This window comes from Clytia hemisphaerica, unplaced genomic scaffold, assembly GCF_902728285.1.
Source record: "Clytia hemisphaerica strain Z4C2 unplaced genomic scaffold, Clytia hemisphaerica genome assembly, whole genome shotgun sequence".
Taxonomy (NCBI): domain Eukaryota; kingdom Metazoa; phylum Cnidaria; class Hydrozoa; order Leptothecata; family Clytiidae; genus Clytia; species Clytia hemisphaerica.
In genome coordinates this window covers 340,927-360,730 of record NW_027104376.1, presented here as the reverse complement: position 1 = coordinate 360,730, position 19,804 = coordinate 340,927, and the positions used below count along the sequence as shown (strand labels likewise).

The window sequence follows — 19,804 nt, the reverse complement described above, 5'->3', positions numbered from 1 at the left end:
CGCGATATCGTGATTTGAAAGATTTTTGAGCCGTGATGCGTGATTTGGACTTTTTCAAAGGGATGCGTGATTATCCAAGTTTTTTAATGATATGCGTGATCATGATTGAAGACAAAAATTGCGTGATCACGATGATCAGAGTTAACGCTGGGGGGGGGGTGCTCCTTTTTCACATGCTCAAAAGTTCCTCAAAGAAGGTACAAAAAGAAAAATTCCGCTTACATTTAAATCATAAGGCTTTTATTCCTCCTCTTGTCCTCCAGGCTTCATGCTTATACAAGGATGTGTCGTAGTATAATACTGTCTATAGCTTTCCATGCCTATAACAACCGATGATAGCAGGTTTATCTCCCCTTATATAAAGCCCATTTTTGTTTTAAAATCGAGTCAACAGTATCTAAGACTTAAGTATATGGGTTTTTATATTCTATGTACTACATAAAGGAGATGCACGAACAAGCAAAGAAACTTAACAAAGACAATAGGAATAAAGACTTCAACTGGCGCGTTAGAGGAAGCCCAAGAACAAAACTACGAATCGTTAAAAAATTACAAAACCAAACAAAAATATCTTCAAATTATAAACCAAAATACTCTACAGAAGAAATCGTCAGCGATTGGGCATCAACAGATGGTGATGAATGATTCATTTTGTAAAATAGGCAGTCGAACTCTATTAGCTTTAAAGCTAGTACATTTTTGTACACTTTTTTTCGACTTTAAAGAATATACACATTAACATTAACATTAACATTAACATTATATAAAAGCAAAAAAATTACCTGTCGAGTCGAATTTAGACACCATGCCTGACAATCAGACAGGTATTATAGAATTGTAATGGTGCAAATGCTTTAATTAAATTAGTCAACAAACTAAAAATGTGAAAGTGACGAATTAAGTAAAAATAATCTTTGATACGATGTGGTGGATAGGTCGACATATTAGATTAAAAGAGAGGAATGGTATTCAGATTAGGTTTTAACAGCAATAATAGCTTAGTTCTATTTCTATAATTTTTATGTTGTATGGGATTCTCTTTTTCTTTTTAGTAGTAGACATCAGATGTTGTTAATAAAATGTTTTGGTGTTTGGTGATTTAGAAGCTCAAATTGTTTTCTTTTATTCTCATAGAGTATTCCTTTAACCTGTAATCAATTCAACTTTGGGGAATTTATATAGGACACCATTTATGGGCTCAAAGTATACACAAGAACAGGTTAACCACCCACACAAAACTATCGGTAGTCTTTGACAACGTGCTGGGACCGCTGAGTATTTGTAATTTTTTACTTTTCAATTTGACACTAAGATGCTTTCTAAACATGAAAACTGAAACTTTGAAAAATGAAAACTAAACGACTATCGAATCTTTTCGAGATTACTCCACGTTACATTTATGTTATATAATTTCTAAGTCTCAATCTCAGGTTAAGAATACATTTTTAGAAAGCATTCTGTATTGGAAAAATGTGCAACAATCGGAGAGTCCAACTTAAGTTTGGAGCAGACGAGCTCAGTAAATGGAAATTATGGAGAGCTGTCTTGGCGGAATTCGTTGGGACAATGTTATTTCTTTTATGCGTGACCACGGTTGCATTATTCAACGCTGGGAGTGGTTCATCATCTGTCAATGTCGAGGTAAACTTTACTTTATTGCTTTTTTTAAGTGTACACATTTTTCAAAAGAACAATTTTGTAAGAACATCAGAGCAAGTACTCATTATGGAGCGATGGCCAAGTGGTCAAAGACGTCAGCGTCTCAATGCAAGGATTCCCGGTTCGAATCCCCTCTCATTCCAATATTTCGTTCAGTTCATAAATAACCGAGCCGGCTGGCCGTAGACCTGTGAAAACAATCGAAAAACTGTCCTAAACTCCTAGATTACTGGGTTATTCACGTAAAAATATCGACTCTACTTTAGTAAGTCAGATACATGCGAAGGATTGCAGCGCTCGTTAAAAGACAATGAAATTACAATTACAAATCTCTTCCTCTGATAATTTCGATATGGTCTAAAACCACCTATGCCATCAGGCTAAAACCTGTAGAACCAATTATAAACAACCTGGGAAACATGTGTTACAGGCCTGGCAGGACTTAACTCTACTGGGAAATTTCAGTCCCGCTGGGAAATTGACTTCGACTTTTCCCAATCTGAAATTCAGTGGAAAAATATTACACTAAATGTTTCTGACCCTTTTAGAATTTGGTTAGAAACCGGTGGAAAAAAACTCCACAACTGAGACAGGCGTGTGATATGTGCTTCAGATTTCAAAAATTCTCAAGAACACTGAATTTAAACTACTTTCAGCTTGTCGACGAAGGAATTTGAACATTTTTGTGAACAAGAAATACCACCTTAAAAAAATATATTGATAGAAGAAATTTTGTCGAGAAAAAAAGTTATGAATAATGGGAAAATTCGCCAATACACCGTTTAGGAGTGTCGACTGCGCACGCGTCAATCCAATTTTCCATTGTTTTGATTTTAGCGATCACGGAAAATTCACTCTCCTCCGTAAAAAAACGGTAGGTAGACATCTGGTTCTCATAAGGAAACATAGCAGAAAAACGGTAGGTAAAGAACTCCTTTTAATCATAACTTCTTTTCCTCTTGATGAATTTTGTGAAATTTTCAGGAGAGACTTATAAAATTATCATTGATATCATGTTCAAATATCTAAATCATTCTCTTTAAAGAAGAGACAAAAATTCACAATGTTTACATTCCTCTAACCTTTCACAGTACTAAAGTGCGCATTTTTACCTACCATTTTTACCGAACCTCTGCAATGGAGTACCGTGAAATGGTGAGACTCCTAAACGGTGTATTTTACATAAGTTAATTTTGACGAATGATCTGTTATTTGGTAGGAGTTTTAGCTGAGCCAGGAAGAAAAAACACGAATTTAGGAAAATTTGAATCACGTTGAAAAATAATAAAATTTGGAGAAAATTAATTTCGGCGAAAAATGGTAACCAAATAATCAAATTTAGGCAAAAATAAGTATGTACCAAATTATTTAGAAAGTCTTATCAAGACCAAGAAGGCATCTCATTTACTCTTGTCTCCCGAATAGACGGGGGGGGGGTCGGAATAAGCGGGGGGTGGTGGAATAAGCGGGGGGGGGGGGAGGTGGAATAAGATGGGGGGGGGGTAATTTGAAGACAGAATTTTTTTAAACTGATATCAATTTTAACAACAAACAAGAAGCCGAAGCGGCATGAAGGTCCAGCTGACGTGGCAATAACCAAATGTCGTTTGTATTGGGTATATACCTTAAGAGAACTAATGTTTGCGGAATCGTATTTTTGCAATTTTAGGGTTTGAAAGAAAACATCGAATCTTAGAATCCTAATGCACACATTTTCGGCAGAGATTGAAATACAGAACATTCAAATAGTTAAAAAAGTTCGAAAATTGGCTGAATGAAAAAAAAAAAAAAAAAAACAGCTGCCCTGGAAGGTCAGTAATGATAAATGATACGCAATATATGTATATAATAGATTTACTTTATGTTTTTGTTACTAGTACGAAAGAAAAAATCGGTTTAAATAAATTCACAAACTTCGAATGTCAAATGTTGACCGTCAAAGTCCAGAAATATCGATTTAACGCGTAGCATCATGAAAAACATTCCAAACTTATTCAAATTGACACTCGCATGAGCTGCATTTTAGTATCCTTTAATGAGTTACAGCAAAAGTTTACTTGGGAAAATTCTCTGTCAGGTTTGAAAAATCCAGCCATCGTCCGTTTAGAGCGATAAATCCAAAATTAACCATTTTCACGGCGTAGCTACCCTGAGTATCGGAGGTTAAGTTTTCAAAGAAAATAGTAACCTCTGAAGACAAATGATATAAATTTTATCGCGCATGTGTCAATCTAATCAATGTAGAAAAAATCAAAGATGAAGAGCAAATATTACCATATTAATGTCTAGCAGACTGTATCAGTATGCAGTTTACTATTTACGAATTCCCCAGAAACCTCCAAGTGTAGTTGAAATGAGTTTATTTCGAAAGAAATCTTTAACATGATCCCCAAATGTATAACAGTAATTATTAAACTTTTAATTATGGAAATGTCACTTTAATTGAATCGAAATAATAGACAGACTTTATGTTATGATTCTCTATCACTGACTCTTTTTACAAAGCATTGATGACTTTTTGTAAGTTGTGTTTTCAACGACGGGAATAAAAATATCGACTTTGACGCTCATCCAAGATCTTGGATGGTCATCATGGTTACTTTTGTCTTCGCTGATTGCGCGATGAATAGAATCTCGATTCGTCGGCACAGCGTAAATATATGATTTTGAGCTGTGCTTTTCACGGTACGGCGTAGCATCTTGAAAAACATCCCAAACTTATTGAAATTTACACATGAGCTGCATTTTAGTATCCTTTAATGAGTTACAGCATAAGTTTACTTGAAAAAATTCTCTGTCAGGTTTGAAAAATCCAACCACCGACCGTTTAGAGCGATATATCCAAAATTGACCATTTTCACGGGTAGCATCATGAAAAACATTCCAAACTTATTCAAATTTACACATGAGCTGCATTTTAGTATCCTTTAATAACTTAAAACATAAGTTTACGTGGAAAAATTTTCTGTCAGGTTTGTTTAGAACGATAAATCCAAAATTGACCATCTTCACGGGTAGCATCATGAAAAACATTCCAAACTTATTCGAATTTACACATGAGCTGCATTTTAGTATCCATTAATAACTTACAACATAAGTTTACGTGGAAAAATTCTCTGTCAGGTTTGAAAAATCCAGCCACCGACCGTGAAAATTGACCATCTTCACGGGTAGCATCATGAAAAACATTCCAAACTTATTCAAATTTACACATGAGCTGCATTTTAGTATCCTTAAATGACTTACAACATAAGTTTACTTGAAAAAAGTCTCTGTCGAGCTGGAAATATAAAACTCCAACTAAAACATCCAAATGCTCGACTCCATCCATCTTGAAAACATTAAAAAATACTTTGCCATGAAGAGGATGAAATTTGACTTTACTACCAATTCAATCCAATATAAGAGTAGGTCAAACATCGTGCGGGTAAGCGGGGCAAAAATTCTAAATCGGCCGCTGGTTTAGCCTGGACTACTGGACTTGTTAATTTATTGCGCGCACAGGCTCCGACAAAGCCACAATCTTTTCGGTCAGTTGCTTTTTAAAGGCCCACTTGCGCTGCGCGGCTGGGCCAAAAAGAAACTTTAACAAATAAACACGTAAAATAAGAACCACTACTAACAAAAAGGAAAATTTCAACAAGTTTAAGGTCTATCTACACTGTAATAAAATATTGAATTATTTTAATTTAATTAGCGGGGAGGGGGTTCTTAATAAGAGCGGGGGGGGTGGACAATAAGCAGGAAGACGTCTATTCGAGAGACAAGAGTATTTCCCACGATTTTCCCTTTTTTACAGGTTGGTATAGGAATCGGTTTGGGGATCGCTACATTATCATTTGCTTTCGGACATGTCAGTGGTGGTCATTTAAATCCTGCTGTCACTTTTGGTATGATCATCGGTGGAAGAATCTCTTTTTTACGTGGATTGTTTTATACATTGGCTCAAGTTGTTGGAGGTTAGTAACTTCTTTTATCACGGTTGACTCTCTCTAATTTGATTTTCAAGAGGTAGATTATCTTCTTCGAATTATGGAAAGATTCGAATTACAGGGAAAATTTAATGCCATTCCTCAGATAAAGTGACCGGTTCTATAATACAACAAAAGGATTCGAATTACATAGATGCTCGAATTAGAGAGAGTTGGTTGTATCTTTGTACCAACAACAACGAAAAGCTCCGAATTTGCACTGATTTTACTATTTCCAGATTTTTGATAGGAAAATGAGGTAATCTTGACTTAAACACATAAAACTGGGCCAAAACGTCCAAACAACCTTCGTAGAACGTTAGAAAAATCTTGGCATACATCATCTAGGAGTAAATCATTCTAAATATGACACACTGAGATGAAGCTGAACTTCACCAGATAAAATGATTTTGGTACATAGTATAACCAACAAGTGCTATTGGTTACTGACTGACCTTGACAGGACGGTGATATACCGCTGGAATTCGAAAAATTCATTTTGTCAGTCTGACAAAAGTTCGATAAAATATGGACCTTAACAGACAAGATTTGGACCCTGTCTGACGAAATTTCAATTTTTTTTCTGAAACCCATCCTAAAAAGTTGTGTGACTAACCAGAAGTCGGTCCTACCATATAATATACTGTCCGAATCTAATGAACATACGAATCTGTCAGATATTTTCAGAGCTTGAATAATTGGCCAAACAGTGGTACGTCCCTTATCTCCATTCTGCTTTAGGTTTGCCCTATTTTTCAAACACTGCTTTGTTCAAAAGGGTTTCTTTAAACAACGAGCGATACAACTCAACAAGTTGATTGAGAATTCAAATTAGCACTCTTTGAACATTTCCTTAACTTTTTCATCTCTTCATTCATTATACAGCTATTGCTGGGTCAGCCATCACATACGCTTGTACTTCAACTTTGGAACAAGGCATTGGCAAAACAAGATTGGGACAGAATTTTGTCAAACGTGGTGACGAAATAGAAGCTATTGCATTGGAAATGCTCTTCACTTTCATTTTGGTTTTTTTTGTTTTCTCTGTTACCGATCCGAAGAAGAAAGTTGAACCTTATGCACAATCCTTGGGTATTGGTGTTTGTATTTGGGTCTGCCATGTTTGCTTGGTAAGGAGTTATTCCATATTCCTTCACAGACCCAGATCAAAATACTATTGATACTCCAGAGTTTTCAGCTTCATTTAAGAAACTAACTCAAGTTTACATCCCTTTCTCACAGACCCGGTGGGATTTTTTGAGCCAAAGGGAGTAAAAATTACGGACTAAAACTCGATTGGGGTTGTTATTACTATTTTTTTTCATGGCTTAGATAAATTTCCATTGTTTTCGAGCCGGAAAATTAAATTTGGCGATGGAAAAAGTAGCACAATATTTTGCAGTGAGGATTTGCTTTACTGATTATTTTCAGTGGAGACAAAAATTAGAGTATAATTCTCCAATGGGGACGGTATTTTGGCCAATTTCTCCAGTGGGAAGGGGTCCTAGTGGGTCTGTGAGAAGGGGGTGTAATTTACTGCGGAGCTCTTAAAATTAACATATCAACGCTGGTTACTGATTTTTCCTTTTTTTCATAGATCCCATACACCAATTGTAGCATTAATCCAGCTCGATCCACAGGACCAGCTATAGTTATCAGCGATTGGAATGGACAAGATGAATTCTGGGTAAGTTAACAATGCATTCTGGCCCTTTTGAATAGAATAACTTGATATATACTAGCGAGTACCTCACCAAAATCAGAATTTTTCATTCCGTTTCTTGGTGAGCTTCATCAAATCTGGGCTCCAAACATCCGAAGAAGTTGCATAGTTGAACGGACATCACTGCATAGAAAATAGCCGTGACATCTATTAAAGGCTAAATACATACTAAAAACTATTAAATATAAAGCCCGTTGACAAGACTCCGCTATAATTGAGAAAAGTCACATCAAGTTAACCCTTTATGTGTCACGGCCATTTTTTCTAATTTTTTTAAAGAAAATCGCTAGTTCAAACTATAAAGGCTTATATCTCTGGATCTAGAAGGAGTTAGGTCCAATTTTAGAGGTTTTTGAGTCACTTGTTGACCAAAAATGGTCAAAAAACGGTCAAAATTTTAAAAAAGTGGATTTTTGTCAATTTTTTGCATTTCTTTTTGACTTTTTGGCTTAAAATCTTGCTGGAAAGACTCGGAAAGATTTTGCCGACTCTGAAAGATTTTGCCGATAATTCCTTTTTGACCATATACGTCGGCAAGTGTCTATTGTACGAAGAATCGACTTTAACATTACATTAAGATTAAAGTTACAATATTTCCTTTTAAAGAGCGGCGCCTCTAAAATAGAAATTAGTAAAAAGCGCTGCACCGCAAAATACGGTACTTAATAGAATTTCATTGGTTTACTAGCCATGATTACTCTTCAAATTATACGTAACAGTTTTACATATAAAAAGGTACTAAAACTTAAACTAAAAAGTTAATAAAATTTTGGTTCCTTTTCTTTACACCAAAAGGTCTTTTGAATTGGACAGTTCACATATTAAAAGGAGTGCTGCACTTTAAAAAGCACCGCACCCAAAATACTGAAAATTTGAAGAGCGCTGCATCACATAGTCGCTTGAATGTAAGTAACTGTAAATTCATGTTTATTTTCAGATCTTTTGGCTTGCACCAATGTTAGGAGGAGCATTGGCAGCTGTTTTATACACGTTTGTTTTTTACGTTGACGATTCTGATGAAGACAAATATGAAGTGAGACATTCCTATGCTATGGAGACCACTACAACAACTATCCGATCGTGAAAAGGAGATTACTGACTTGACATTATATTTTCAAAGTGGGAAATTTCTTGATATCCCATGACAAAATATTTCATACGGAAAAGGCCGAAAAATAACATGCCTTTGACTTTTACATGCTTTCAATAAAGAACCTTGGTATTTTGCTTTATATTTAGATCAAAGAACTTTAATAAAATCTTTTATTTAAGTTTCTTGTTTAGATTTACAATAGCTTACATTCATTTTCTGATTGATAGAATTTAGCACGGTACTCGACAAATGTAAATACACTGAAATTGTCAACATTTTGTTTGATAGTCATTTATTTAGTTTTTATCTTCTAAACAAAACTGTTTATCTTTTTTAAAACCAATCAGCTTGCAATGAATTTGATTTACAAATTTAGGTACTAAAAAGGTTAAAATGAATTTTTTACACTACAGTAATTGTTTTGTTTTGATGATATTGTTTGAGATGTCATGAAAAATCTAATACAATAAAGGACATGTTCTTTTAGTTTACACTACTGATTGTCTGTACACAAACCAGATATTTACGGCTAATTTCAAAATTCATTGCCGTATTACGTACTATTGCGTACTACGCTACGATAATCGTGAGATACACTCTGGTACAGAGTACACTACTGATAGCCGTGATACAATCGCTTTGGGTTTACACAAGTTTACTTTTGATCTTTTGTTATTCACAACTAATAATCTGCGTGATGTAAACAAAAAACACAAGGGACGAAGTCAGAAGCTTTTGGGGAAGTGAAAAAAGTATGCAAAATGAACCGAACCGCCGTTCGAAAATCCCTCAAAGAAGTGACTCCCCTTGAGTAGGACCCGACCTGAGACACTTTTAGGGTTGAAACCCGACCGCCGTCGAGGTTTCTGAGAGAACCAAACCGCCGTCTGAAATTCCCTCAAAGAAGTGACTCCCCTTGAGTAGGACCCGACCTGAGACACTTTTAGGGTTGAAACCCGTTTCTGAGAGAACCGAACCGCCGTTCGAAATTCCCTCAAAGAAGTGACTCCCCTTGAGTTGGACCCGACCTGAGACATAAACACACATAACACACTCACAAAGCTCTCGTATTTATTGTAACATCTGGAGTGCCACTGGCCTAGCCTTTGAATTAACCAAGAACTAATTTCATGATTTTCCAAGATTCAATTTTACTGCAGAAAAAAAACTGATTTTGCAGGATGCGTAAATAAACGGAACTTTCCCTTAAACTCTCATTTTATGCCTGTTAATGTTGGTCAATGTTCTGTGTATACTTTGGTCTGGAATAGCCCAAGCTTTATTCAACTACATTGTCACCCTTTAAAACAAAAACACTGATTTCCTGGTTTTCCATATATTATTCTACTCGAGTTGTATTGGCTTTTATCAATCTTCTGCCTTGACTCGCCTTCTGTACATTTAAACCAGCCTCTTCTGAAGAAGAAAAATCTAGTTGATCAACAAATACTCTAGATACACTACTTGTCTGTATAAATTTTGATTACTTGATGTTGACCCTTTATGTTAACTGCCTCTTCATTCTGGCCTCTAGATAGAAATTCATGACTATGCTATACACTCAGTCAATATAGTTAGTTATAAATATAAATCAGAAACCAGCTAATATATAATCAAATAACTATAATAGTATATTATAAGTCTAGTTTAACCTCTTAATGACCTTAATCCAAACCAAAAGAGGGCCTCAGTGCAAGATTATATTGTAAATTAGATGTAAAGGAGAGTATTTGAGCTCTGCCTGAGCCACGAATTCTTATCCTCTTGTCGAATCTCATAATAAAATCCACCCAGCTGAATTGAAGTTTCAAACATGTGTTATTGTTTTTTTTACGAGTACTTTGAAATATCTATCTCTCCTTACACAAGAACATTTTTCAAAATGTCAAAGTGAACATGCAATGATGCAATATTTGAGAATAAGTTAAGTGGTCAGGTGTGATAAGTTTTAGTTAGACCAAACTAACATGTAGGTCATCAGTTCCGTCTTCAAGACAGCTATTTCTAAGTATACTCTCTCGAAACACCACCCCAGCGGCAATCGCCTTGGCCAACATCCCAGCATATCCAGCGGCAATCACCTTGGCCAACATCCCGGCATCCAGCGGCAATCACCTTGGCCAACATCCCAGCATATCCAACGGCAATCACCTTGACCAACATCTCAGCATCTCCAGCGACAATCTCCTAGGCCAACATCCCACCACGCCCAGCAGCGGCAATCTCCCTAGCCATTTCAGCATGTCATTTGGCATCTCTTTGGTTGGTGTCTCGTGTATTTCTAGCAAAATTCCTTCTGTAACGCTTTGACAAAAAATCCGTTACAACAGGACACCACAAAGCCCATACTCAACTCGTTTCAACATGAATACGAGATTGTTAAAGCCCATTATACTGCACTACAAAACAGTGTCTTATTGTGCAAAGTAAACGGTCCAATGCACAAAATACTTTACTCTCTACGAACTTCCATGCTCAAAGTATCCACTGCTCTCAATTACATGATGTTTTCGAATCGATAGCGAAGGATATAATACGATTCTTGAAGCACAATAAAAAATTTCTGAGACTTGAACACCGCCATCTTAAACCTTGTTTGTGCTTTGAGAGTATAGCCAATATCGCACGGAACCAAGTGAGAAGTAAGGCTACTTGCAGGCGGGACGCCCCGGTAGTACCGCAGGCGGAATAAGTGATTTAGACGATTTAAAATTAAACTACGATTTAACTACTTATTGTTAAATAACCATCGAAATTTGCCAGCTCGAAGTTTTCTAATTCGAAGATTCCGGGCTTCTTTGTAAAAGAACAAGCCCGTTTTTGAATTTTTGGCCAATTTGGTGGCGCTTTAAGATAACTCGAAAAATAATGTTGTAACTTAATTCTTCGAGTTAGGTAACTTGGTATACAAAACCCTTCGGGTTAGCTATCTTGAATAGGGTTTTTGTAGCTCAGGTTTTTGTAACTCAAGTTTTTGCAACTCGGATTTTCCGGGTTGAATTGACAATCATCTTTTACAAGTTAAACACTTTCACATAGGCACATAGATACAAAACAAAAGAAGAAGGCACAAATAGAAACAAGATAACCAACAAAGATACCAATGATGAAGAGAGAGCCTAGTGTCAGGTGTGGCCTTAAGTAAGCTCTCTCCAATATACTTAGTCATACCATATCAAAGAAAAAGAAGGTGTTGAGATGCATTAGAATAACCTCTAAATGACAATTGAAGGATTTTCCAAAAGGAGAAAATTGAAAAATTTGGACGTTAAAAAACAACATATTTGTATTCATTTATTGTGTTATATGTTTCTCCATAAGTGGATGTGTCAAGCCTACTTAAAAACAACTTAGAACCTTTATTTCCTCAAGCAAAGATACACTTTTTGTATTAAGAATGCAAAAAAAATCTGTCATAAGTTTCTTTAAGGGTGGACTGTTCTTAGTTTTAGCACTTTTGACATTATCCTTTTTACTATTTCAAGACAAAATTGAGGTATTCAAGGCTATCATTCCAATTTCTGCTTTTACCCTTTATTTCCTCAAATTTCTACCATTGTAGGCTCTAAATTGTCCTCGAAATGTTCTTAATTCAGGGCGTTTTAGCTTCATTGTTCTTACAAAAGTGTTCATATTGAAAAGAAAGGGTGTACCACACGAAAAAAAACAATCTGTTTACGTAAGCGCATTTAACACGTCATACTTTGTTAAAACAAACAAACAAAAAGGCGTTTTCCTAACCATTCCACTAACTCAGATACAATGCATATGATTTTGATATATCAGATCAGAGTGTTGTTTGCCTCTAAACTGAATCGGATCAACTTCACAATCCTATTTAGAAACTTTGTTATTTTCCACTTTGGATATTGACGTCGCGCGCGCAAATTAAATTGTTATGCGTGGAGCAATCTACTGTATAAAGTAATAATCGAGTGAATACATTTAATTAGTGGTGCTTAATTTCTAATTGTCTATCTATAATTGGATGGTCGTACTCGATAATTATTAAAAAGGTGAAGCACAAGAGACTGCATGAAAAGAGGACGATAATCAGTTTGTTGATTGGTTTGAAGTGGACACAACACGAGAAGGTTGACGTTTGACCAAGATTGACTTCATTGGGGGCGAATCACAGATTTAGAAACTCATATCATTGTCATTTTGGGAGTAAAACGTCGGTACTTGGACACAGAATATCACAATGCCATACGTTGAAATCAAGCTTGGAGCTAATGAGATTGGAACATGGAGATTCTGGAGAGCAGTTTTAGCTGAATTTCTCGGAATGCTTTTATTTTTGCTTTGCGTCACTACTGTGGCCTTGCATGGTACCAAAGACAATCAATCGGCTAATAACGTTGAAGCTGGTTTAGGTATTGCATTTGGTATCACAACATTAGCACAAGCGTTTGGCCACGTCAGTGGCGGTCATCTTAACCCAGCGGTTACGCTTGGGCTTGTAGTTGGTGGACGAACACCTATTATTAGAGGATTCTTTTATATTGCAGCTCAAATGGTCGGAGGTAAGAAAAACTATTTATCAGCTTTATTATATAAGAACAAATTATATAAGAATATAAGTGATAAAGCATCGTTGGCCGAAATATCAAAAACAAGTTAAGAGCATTTCATATGTCGGGTGATGATGAAATCAATGTCAATTTTCCAATGGGGCTGGGGTCTCAGCGGGCCTGTGACACACGGGTGTATTCAAAATCTTGATCATACGTAGGTGACCTCCAACTCTAGAAAAGCCAATTAGATAATGCGCATGCGCTGCTAATAAAGTCATTGATCGAAAATCACCTCATCGTACCATCATTTTGCAAAAAAAGAAATTTATGAATGGAATTTGCAAAATGATTGTAATTACGTCCAGAGATAATTACTTTCTATGTTCCAGTAATTGCATTAACATCATAAAACTTTTCAGTTGTTGTGGGTGAGGCTTAACTATTGTATTTGTGTTATGACAACATCAGAAAAAACTTTATAAGAACACAGACCTCTGCACTGAGGCTTCCGAAATTTTAAGAGCGCTATAAAACTTTACAGACTCTATTAAATTACATAGAAAATATGGTTAGAAAGTGCCGAAAATGAGTAAATTTTCAGGCTTGATACGCAGGTCCACAACTGAAGCCCACAAAAAGTTCTGATGTTCTTAAGAAAAGAAAGAATGTGGCGTGTCTTTTCCTTTGTTTGTTGCTGTGAACTACAGTTTGGTTATTAGAAATTGAATTTATGTCATCCATGAGATAGGAGGGGATAGGGAGGGGTAATTGCAGAGTATGAAGTGTTTACGTGTCCGTGGTTCTCCAGGTACACGTTTTTTATAAGAACAAACTATTTAAGAACATAAGGCTTCGATGGTCAAAATGTTAAGAACATTTTAAGGTTTCGTGAACTCTAAAACAGCCAATTTCTTAGGAAACTAGGTAAAAATGGTCATAAAATGGTGAGATTTAAAGATAGTTAAGAACATTTTTAGGATTAAACCCCAAAGAGTTAAGAAAATCCAACGGCTTCAAAAATTTTGGATGTTCTTTAAAAAAATGTTTATTATTATTATGAGAACCAGCAAATTTTTGAAGAGGCTTGTGACTCTTTTTATTTCATGACACTTTTTAAACTTGTACTCGTTCTTTTCTTATTTCAAGGGAAAAATTGAGGTATTTAAGGCTTAGTACCCTATTTTACTCTACTACATTGACCATTTATTTTGCATAAAGATCGGTCGTTCTAGACTCAGCATTGTTTGTATTTTTAAGTCTCATTGTTCTTACAAAAAGAGTGTACAACCAAAGCTCTCACTGGCCAAGAAATCCTCTTCAAACTAACCAAAGGCTGAAAAAACAAACATCGAAGTACATTTTTTAATTAGATTTCATTAAGAGAATAAGGCTCTAAAGCAAAAGGAAATTCAAGAACAAAACCTAGACGTTGGATATCTAATAATAAAGTGTATTGGATGGAGGCTAAAAAAGAAAAAAATTGAGAAAACTGAGACTTTCAGGCTCTTTTGCGAGACCACGAAATTACCTTGTTTTAATAGATTCAAATTTCTTTTTATCTAAAAAAATGTCATAACAAAGAAAATAAAAGTGAAGATGATAATAAATTTTATCGGCGACCCAAAAAATATCTGCAATCTGATTGGTTAAAAAGAGTACAATATATCTTGTATTTTACATGTAAAAATATAAATTGACGAAAAGATGTTGTTGCATTGAAGCGGTAGCAGCAATCTAACGTCACTTTGCTACAAAAGTGCCCTGCGCTTTTTTCCAACACAAAAAGTGCATTTTTTGGGTCACCGATAAACCAGTTATCAGACATTTGCTCGTACAATATGGAAATATTTTACTCGTTCCGGATTTTCCGTATATTTTCCTCGCCTACAGGCTCGGAAAATATTGTACGGAATAATCTCGGAACTCGTAAAATATTTCTCATATTGTACTCGCAACTGTCCGATAACTATTACATATCGGAATCGATAACTTTTCGATCAGCTTTGATTAATTTTCAGCTAACTTCGATTGATGATACACCCCTGTGTCACAGACCCGCTATAGGGTCCCAGCCCTACTGGAAGATTTGGCGGAGATTTCATCCCGTTGGGGAAATTATTCTACCATTTCTGCCCCCACTGAGATATTGAGTTTGATAGTTTCATCCCTTTTTGAAATCTAAGGGAAAGATTTTCATTCCAAATCCAACCACACTGGAATTTTTTGACTTGAGAACAATAGAATTTCTATCCCATTGACATTTTGTATATATTTTCATCCCCACTGTCACTGTGGAAACATTCTCACGCCGGGGCTTCAAGACAGGGTTGTGTTGATACAATATTTACTTAATGATCGACTTCGATTGTAAAATCGTTTAACATTCGATCACTGTCTCACCCGGGGGGGGGGTACTTAGGCAAAAATAGGTGCTGGGTATGTGCGGACGGTAAGGGTCGGGTTTTTCACTTTTCAAAGTCTCTCTAAGGGTTACAAAAATCAGGAAACTTCAAAGTAGTCTCTCTAAGGGTGGGTAAAATCACGATTTTTAGAAAAAAATTTTGATTTTGAGAGAAAAAATTACAAAAAAGTCTCACTAAGGGTAGGAAATTTTTGAAAATCAGAGAAAATCTTTCGAAAAAGTCTCTCTAAGGGTCACTTTTTCACTAAAATTTGGTCTCTCTAAGGGTCGGTTTTCGGAGGTCCCGTCCGCACATACCCCTCATCCAGCAACCCTAGTACCCCCCCCCCCCGGGCTGTCTCATGTAACTCTTTCATGTTCAACTCAAATCCGTATTATCACAGATCGAGTTAATCGAATTATTCAAGGTAATAAACTAGAATCAAATCTCATAAAGAAAATAATAATTAAATGATACAAGTTTTGAACTTTACCCTGTCCCTTATAGTTTGCTTTTTTATGATTCTGATAGCGCTCGCACGAGAGGTTGTATCGCGTCCATCTGTGAAATGCAAGGTCGGATACAGGAGGGAGGCTATCTTATTCATGGAGAGTAATTAGTTTACATATAAGGTAATACGATAATAAAGTGCACTCTCCTCCATTGGTTATAGCCTCCCTCTGTGTCCGAGCCTGAAATGAGTAAGTGTGTAATGAGATAGTTTTCGAGATTGAGTCAATATACTTTAATCGTAGAAACTTTAGCGAGGCTAATTTTGGCGTTTTAGCGAGTTTTCCCTATTTTCGCTAAAGTAAATCCAAAAGTACCCAAGATTTTCTTGACTCGCTAATATACGCTAAAATTAGTTTCGCTAAGATTTCTACGATTAAAGTATATGATATTCATGACATTTTAACAGAAAAAACTTGGTGTTGCCACTTATGTCGAGTTAAAACAATGAACTAGTGGCAAACAACTGGGTTATTTTTAGTGCTTCAGTATAAAAATGTCATGAATATCATGAATCATGTTCTTTTTATTTTATCTAGCAATTGCTGGTTCAGGGATCACATATGGTTGCACACCAGAAGCAGCAAGGGCGACACTTGGTGTGAATGCGGTGGCAGAAGGAGTCAGAGTTGGACATGCATTCACACTGGAGATGCTCTTCACATTCATATTGGTTTTCTTCGTTTTGTCTGTTACTGATCCTATCAAGAAAGTTGAACCATACGGCCAAACGTTGGGTATTGGAATTTGCATCTGGGTTGCTCACGTTTGTTTGGTAAGCTTTTTTTGCTGCTTTAACATTCCATTTTTCTTTATATGTAAAGCCCCCATGAAGAGATTCGGTAGGAATATTCAACATTCTGAAGAAAAAGGATAATGGTTTTCTATCCTTAATGTTTAACTCCTAAATATTATTTACTAAATGACTGAGACAGTCTTTTTTTCATTTCTTTAAGATTCCATACACAAATTGCAGTATCAATCCTGCTCGTTCATTTGGACCTGCAGTTATAATGGACTCATGGAAGGATCACTGGGTAAGGAAACCACATAAGTATAATCTTGATGTCAGAATACACCCCCTTCTCACAGACCCGGTAGCATTCTTTCAGCCAGTGGGGAGTGGGGCTAAAAATAACGGACAGAAACTCGATAGGGACCGATATACCCATACATTTTATGACTGGGGATCTAAATTGTTTTATTTGATTGTTTTCAGTGGGGACAAAAATGTGAGCACAATTTTGCAACAGGGACGATATTTGGCTAATTTTTTCCAGTGGGAAGTGGGTCTGTGAGAAGTTGGTGTCAAAATACTATATAGAATTAAATTTGCTTCACAAAGACACCCCTGTGTCACAAACTTTTTGGAAAATTTGATCGAATTCCACCCCTGTTCGGAAAAATGCCCAACAATTTCAGTTTCGCTGGGAAATGGACTTTGTTTTTCTCCATTTGAAATTAAATAGGTAAAATTGCACTCCAAAATCATTCCAGTTGGACTTTTTGACGTGGGAACAATAGAATTTCTATCCCCATTGAGTTTTCGATAAAAGTTTTCATCTCCACTGTCGGAAGAAGCTCCACCTGGGTTGAGATGTACAAATGGAAATGTATTAGGTGATTAGGAGGGGAGTTAGGATTCTCAAAGTTACGGGTCTATTTCACTTCCATCCAATGTCCAATAAAGAAAAATTAACCACCTTGAAATTGGTACCGTGAATAGCACAGGTCAAAATCATGCTGTGCCGACGAATCGAGATTCTATTCAGCGCGCAATCAACGAAGACAAAATTAACCATGATGACCATCCAAGATCTTGGATGAAGTTCAAAGTTGATATTTTTATTCCCGTCGTTGAAAACACAACTTAAGAAAGTCATCAATGCTTTGTAAAAAGAGTCAGTGATAGAGAATCATAACATAAAGTCTGTCTATTATTTCGATTCAATTAAAGTGACATTTTCATAATTAAAAGTTTAGTAATTACTGTTATACATTTGGGGATCATGTAAAAGATTTCTTTCGAAATAAACTCATTTCAATTACACTTGGAGATTTCTGGGGAATTCGTAAATAGTAAACTGCATACTGATACAATCTGCTAGACATTAATACAGGGTGTCCCTAATTAAAGTATCGAGTTTGAACATGTGATTGAGTAGAAAAGTTTGTGTGTGTTATCGCTAAAATATAAGAACGTTCTCCATCACACAGGCTTATTACAAAAGGTAGTTACAACGTATAAATTAATCGTAATTAATGACAAAGAAAAAAGAGGGAGAGCTTAAAATACAATTTTGTGAACACGCACATAAAACTTTCTACTCATAGTTGTGTTTCGACTCGATACTTTAATTAGGGACACCCTGTATGGTAATATTTGCTCCTTATCTTTGATTCTTTCTACAGTGATTATATTGACACATGCGCGATAAAATTTCTATTATTGGTCTTCAGAGGTTAATATATTCTTTGAAAACTTAACCTCTGATACTCAGGGTATGTATATGGAGCTTTTCGGAATTTGATAATTTTTTATCATTCTTTTTCAGATCTTTTGGATCGGTCCATTCGTCGGGGGATTAGTGGCGGCGCTTTTGTACTCGTGCATTTTCTACGCTGAAGAAGAAGAAAAATATGAAGTGGAACGACAAAGATCTGCAATTCCTCTTCAAAATACTAAAGCTTCTGCTTAAATGATTCCCCTAGACTGATTAGTTATTACATGACATTTTCATCAAGTTGAAACTTTATTATCTCGATCCTATTTTATGCGGGGTCAAAGTGACAGGAAAGATTATGGAAAAATTCTCCTTTGTGGAGCGAAATTGTGACCATATTTGTACCCATCCTAAATTTTTAACTGGGTTTTATGATTTGAAAATTGAATGAAATGTTCGTGTGCTGAGAAGAACAAAAGGATATTTCAGAAGATTAGGAGAGCCGTATATTGTCAAACTTTTTATTTCTAGAGTTTAAATATTATGGATTTTTTAGCTGCTCAGGCCCAGCAAAACAACCGTAGAAAAAAGGAGGTCAAAGTCTCCCCAATCTCCCCACTTGCGCCGGGCATGAGCTGCTTTGAGTTTGTCTGAAAAAATTTTATAACTTAGATACCTTATTATCAGCGGTACTAACCTAATATGTATTTTTTTATTTTTTGACTATTTACCTTGTATTATAAAATTAAAATTGTTTTACAAAAAGTGCTATGATGACTTTGTGATCATCTTTGGCATAGGTCAACGAAGCTCTCAACAGAACCGTCAACGTTTACAATTTGGTAAATATTAGAGCTTTCTAATATGACGAGGGTTTAAAATATAGTTTTTTAATAGTTTTTTCTGGGTCATTGGTTCTATTTTGAAACATCTCTTGAATTTCCTTAAGATTCAATCATGGTCAGAAGACGTTGACATTATAAGTCTATTCACGATAAGTGTGCACTCTTTTTTCTTTTACCTATAACTTTTGAAGGAATTGTTCAATCCTCATAAATTTGGTATCTTTGGAGAGATATTTGTAAGTGAAACAATTTAAAATCAAAAAGTCTTCTAAAAAATTCCAAAAATGAAGATGAAAATGAAGAAGAAAAAAATGAAGATCTTGTAGAAAAGTGCTATAACCATCATTTTCACTTAAATGAATCCTTGATCATCGAACGTCATCACTGTGAAAAAATTTCTAAAAAATAATAATTCAGTCGAAAGATATCAAACAAAGTTATAAGCTGATTGACATCTAAAAACCCTGTTTTCTGCTGTTTTCTGCTGTTTTTTGGGGTAGTCAATCACTTATTAACTTCGTATCATAACTTTATATTGAATAAATATTTCAGTGAAATTTCTTCACAATGATGACTTACTAAGATCAAAGAATGTCTCCAGTGAAAATGAAAGTTATAGCACTTTTCTACAAGATCTTCA

General features: G+C 35.6%; 2 protein-coding genes across 2 annotated transcripts; both read left to right on the top strand.

The window, feature by feature from the left end:
* The first annotated feature begins 1,183 nt into the window (after positions 1-1,183).
* Positions 1,184-8,624, top strand: LOC136818853 (aquaporin AQPAe.a-like). Its single transcript, XM_067075083.1, has 5 exons — positions 1,184-1,641; positions 5,459-5,618; positions 6,516-6,760; positions 7,228-7,317; positions 8,291-8,624. Exons 1-5 carry the CDS (start codon positions 1,471-1,473, stop codon positions 8,435-8,437), a joined length of 813 nt encoding a protein of 270 aa, XP_066931184.1. The 5' UTR covers positions 1,184-1,470; the 3' UTR covers positions 8,438-8,624.
* A 3,583-nt stretch (positions 8,625-12,207) lies between these two features.
* On the top strand, positions 12,208-19,141 carry LOC136818840 (aquaporin AQPAn.G-like). Its single transcript, XM_067075073.1, has 4 exons — positions 12,208-12,972; positions 16,415-16,650; positions 16,832-16,912; positions 18,431-19,141. Exons 1-4 carry the CDS (start codon positions 12,651-12,653, stop codon positions 18,572-18,574), a joined length of 783 nt encoding a protein of 260 aa, XP_066931174.1. The 5' UTR covers positions 12,208-12,650; the 3' UTR covers positions 18,575-19,141.
* Positions 19,142-19,804: the final 663 nt, after the last annotated feature.